Raw genomic sequence first — 4575 nt, forward strand, 5'->3', positions numbered from 1 at the left:
CAAACCCAGACACTACTGCAGATGCCAACAAGAGCTTGCTGACAGGAGCCTGATATAGCTGCCTCTTGGGAGGCTCTGCCAGTGCCTAAATAATACAGAAGTGGATGTTCACAGTCATTCATTGGATGGAGCATAGGGTCCCCAATGAAGGAGCTAGAGACAGTTCCCAAGGAGCTGAAGGGGTTTGCAGCCCCCTAGGAGGAACAACAATATGAACTAACCAGTAACCCCAGAGCTACCTGGGACTAAACCACCAATCAAAGAAAACACACAGAGGGACTCATGGCTCTAGCTGCATATGTAGCAGAAGATGGCCTAGTTGGTCATCAATGGAAGGAGAGGCCCTTGGTCCTATGAAGGGTCTATGCCCCAGTATAGGGGAATGCCAGGGCCAGGAAGTGGGAGTGGGTGGGTTGGAGAGCAGGGGGAGGGGGGAGGGGACAGGGGATTTTCAGATAGGAAACTGGGAAAGAGGATAACATTTGAAATGTAAATAGAGAAAATATCTTAGAAGATGAAGAAGAAGAAGAAGAAGAAGAAGAAGAAGAAGAAGAAGAAGAAGAAGAAGAAGAAGAAGAAGAAGAAGAAGTAGTAGTAGTAGTAGTAGTAGTAGTAGTAGTAGTAGTAGAAGTAGAAGAAGAAGAAGCAGCAGCAACAGCAAATCACTTAAGCCTACATGTTAGTGTGAATGCCCTCCTGGAAAGAAGAGCACTGTCAGAGATTCCTTGCCTTTCCTTTGTATGGAAGACTGGTTTCTTCTTCTCAACTGTCTTTTGATTAGTGTCTACACGGTATGTGTTTTTCCATTTGTTTACTTAAGAATTTTTATTTTATTAATGTGGCATGTCTGTTCGAGTGTATGTACATGTTTGTGTATGGGTACCCACAGTCCCTTGGATGTTCGTGAGCCACCTGATGTGGGTGATGGTGCCAAGATCCAAACCCTGATTCATGGTTGAGCTGCATGAAACAGCTCTCTTAACTGCTAAGCTATCTCTCCAGCCCCGATTCTTTCATTTTTTAATCTTAATCTTTATATTGAAAGAGGAATCTATGGGGTTGGGGAAATGGATTAATAAACAAGCATGATGACTGAAGTTTGGATCTTAGTACTTAAAATAAAAGTTGGATGTGGCAACAGACATCTTAAACCCCAGTACTGAGAGTGCAGAGACTGGTGAATCTCTGGAGCTCACTGGCCAGCCAGTCTAGCTGAATCAGTGAGCTTCAGATTGAGTGACTGCCCCGTCTCACAAAAATAAGGTCAGGGCTAGAGACATAGCTCAGTAGCTAAAAGCACTGGCTGCTCTTCCACAGGACCTGAACTTGATTCCTAGCACCATACATTTTAAAATAAAATCTTAAGAGGTGGAAAGCCACTGATGGAAAGATACTCAACACTGAACTTTAGACTTCATGTGTATGCATAAACAAGCACATGTGCAAACAAATACACATGTCATAGGCACAGAGATTTTTATAGATGGTATACAACCCGAAGTAATTAACTGCTTGAATATTTAGATGTGTGGTGTGGTTCCAATCTGGAGTATCATTCATAGGCTCATGTTTAGAGGACTAGACCACACATCTGACTCCAGGCATCTTGTTTTGCTTTTCCAGTCATTATGAAGAGTAACCCTCTGAAACCATGAACCAGAATAAATTTTAACTCCATTAAGCTGATTCTGTCAGGAATTTTGTCACAGTAACAAGCAAAGTAATTCATAAAAGGCATGTTTAATGCTACTGCCAATAGCAAGATAAACCCACCATCCTACTATTGATTCTGTTTGCGTGTGATTTTGTTGTTGTTGTTGTTTTTGAGACAGGGTTTCTGAAGGGACCCTAGCCATCTTGAGTATGACATGCATGACTTTGGCAGGCCTTTCCTTCTCCCCCATTCCTTCTGACTTGCTAAAAATCATTAGATGACATTCCTAAAGCTAGATCCCCATGGTCTATTCCCTTATTTGGCCTTCCTTGGAAGCTAACTACCAAGGTCCAGCTATTAAAGTATTTAAGTCCAGCAACCAAAAAGCCCCCCTTTGGCTGCTCTAATCAGTTATGTCCAATGAAAATTAAAGCCTCATACTAACAGGGGGTTTCCCCTTTTACCTTTTTACCTTTATAAACCGCCATTTGCCTATGGGCCACGTCTGTCGCCTGTCTATCCAGAGGCAGTTCTTTGTCCCTCTGGCACAAACATCCATTGCCCTCTTCCTTGTTCCCTTTCCCTTCTGTGTCATCCTCTAACTTCTTCCTTGCCATTTGTCCCTTTGGGGCAAATAAATCTCCTTAAGTGAAAACTTAGTCTTGGGGTGTCTTGTGCTAAACAGGTCCTTCATTTTCTCTGAATAGCCCTGGCTGTCCTGGAACTCACTTTGTAGACCAGGCTGGCCTTGAACTCAGAAATCCACCTGCCTCTGCCTCCCAAGTGCTGGAATTAAAGGCATGTGCCACCACTGCCTGGCACCAGAGAGCTCACATCTTGATCCACAAGTACAAGGCACAAAGAACCAACATGAAATGGTGCCAGTTTTTTGAAACCTGCACCAAATGACATACTTCCTTCAGTCAGGCCACACCTAATCTCCTCAAACAGCCACCTAGTGGGGACTGTGTGTTCAAATGCTGACTTGTGAGGGACATTTCATACAAACCATCACATTCAATGAGCTTCCCAGAGCTCTTGGCTTCTCACTTTCATCAGACCCTTTGAAAGCTGACTATAAACTCTTTACACTTATTTCTGTTTTCCCCAACTTTCCTCACTTTTCAGGATTCCAACTGCATGTATGTTAGCCCTCTTGAGACTAACTAAAGGTTAATGTTTCACCTTTGCTTTTTGTTAATGTTTTCACACATCTGCCAATGCACCTTCCTGGCATTTCTCTTTCAAGGTAGGAAACTGAGGCCAAGAGGGAAAAATAATTTACTCAAGTTACTTTCCATCTTCATAGACACTATGTTACATTAAAAGGGCACCTTGCTGTTTGCCATCCTCAGGAAGTCCTGCAGTGTAAGGAGGTGTTTTTAACAGTATCATTGAACAGTGTCCACTGCTACCCTGATGCACACTAGGCCCTGAACCATACTGTCTTCCCACTTCTCCCAGCCCCAGAATCACAACCCAAGCATTCAGGAGTCAGAACTCACACATGGTACCTACCACATCATTTGGGAGGCTCTGGAGGTCATCAAAAGGGGTTTCCAGGGTGTTGGTGTCCACGTTCAAGATCACAACATCATCTAGGGCCATGTTTCTGACCTTCTGCAAGTAAAGAAAATCCAGAATCACTGGAACTGCGACCAGGATATAGGTTACTTCCCCTTGGGCTTCTTTAGCAGTGCTGAATTAAGGCATCCTCTGCCACAGTCCCGGAAATACATGGCTCATCTTTGTTGTTCTTTTAACTGTCATAAAAATTCTCTGATTTGCATCCTCACCTGCCCCTTCTACCAATAAATCTCAAGAGTGAAAGCCATTTCACAGAGGCTAGGTAACATTCTCTAAGCCAAACAGCTAGAAAGATGACACTCTGTTGTCATTTTACATGTATGTGTATACACACACACAGTGTGTGTACATATATGTGCATATATGAAAACTGTTGCTGATATTCTGATCCTAGCTTCTAGGACATCAAGATACCTAAATCAACATTTCAAGGGTTTTCCTATCGGAGGATGGCTCATGCTTGTCAGAGACTTTAAACAGTTGTTAAGAGAACATGTCATTAACAGCTGATTAAAAAACCCAAGAAACTGAATCCTAGAATCTTTCCATGTAACAGAGTCTCTAACTCTTGCTGTAGATATTTCCAGGAGCCTATGCATCATCTTTCAAGCATCTACTAAGTACTTTCCATTGGTGGAGAACCAGAGAGGTTCAACTAGATGCTTGACTAAAGTATTCCTCTCTCTTCTGAAGCCCACCATTCTATTAACTGCTGCTTTATTCGCAGGCTGGGTGCAAATGAGAAGGTGTTAAGGTGCAAAGCTGCTGAGCGCTGTGTAGAACTCACAGGCCCTGTTTGCAGGGGAGCACTCTGAGACCCACAGTGGACTTCAGGACTTAGCAACCTTATCATATGGAAGTTACATGAAGGTCAACCACAATCATCTCTGCCACTATAGACATACACATTTCAGAGTTCACAAATGCCTGCTCCACTGGTGTTTTCTTTTCCATTAGGAGCTAGAAGGTGTGATGTTACCACTCATGTCAGAGGTAAGAAAGGGAGGCTCCATGAAGTGATGAAGCTTGTTTATGGTGTCACATCTGACTGAGTGGCTTTATCTGTGAAACTAGAATAGATGTGCCCCTCACTTCTTACCAGTCCCCTCTAGACAAGTGGTTCTTAACTGTCCTAGTGCTGTGACTTTTTAATACAGTCCTTCATGTTGTGGTGACCCCAATCATATGGTTATTTTTGTTGCTACTTCATAACTGAAACTTTGCTACTGTTATCTTAAATATTTTTTTAAAGATTTATTTATTTATTATATGTAAGTACACTGTAGCTGTCTTCAGACACTCCAGAAGAGGGCGTCAGATCTTGTTACAGATGG

General features: G+C 42.8%; 1 protein-coding gene across 6 annotated transcripts in view; it reads right to left on the bottom strand.

Annotated features, from left to right (window-relative positions):
• Nucleotides 1–4575, bottom strand: part of Dennd1a (DENN domain containing 1A) — a 473824-nt gene that overhangs the window by 159588 nt on the left and 309661 nt on the right. For all 6 annotated transcript variants that reach the window (XM_021192483.1, XM_021192480.2, XM_029536942.1 and 3 more), the window contains one exon: nucleotides 3173–3274. In XM_021192483.1, coding sequence (XP_021048142.1) covers nucleotides 3173–3274 — 102 coding nt within the window. The remainder of the gene's footprint in view (nucleotides 1–3172; nucleotides 3275–4575) is intronic.

The sequence above is a fragment of the Mus pahari genome, chromosome 3, assembly GCF_900095145.1.
Source record: "Mus pahari chromosome 3, PAHARI_EIJ_v1.1, whole genome shotgun sequence".
In the NCBI taxonomy this organism is placed as follows: Eukaryota; Metazoa; Chordata; class Mammalia; order Rodentia; family Muridae; genus Mus; species Mus pahari.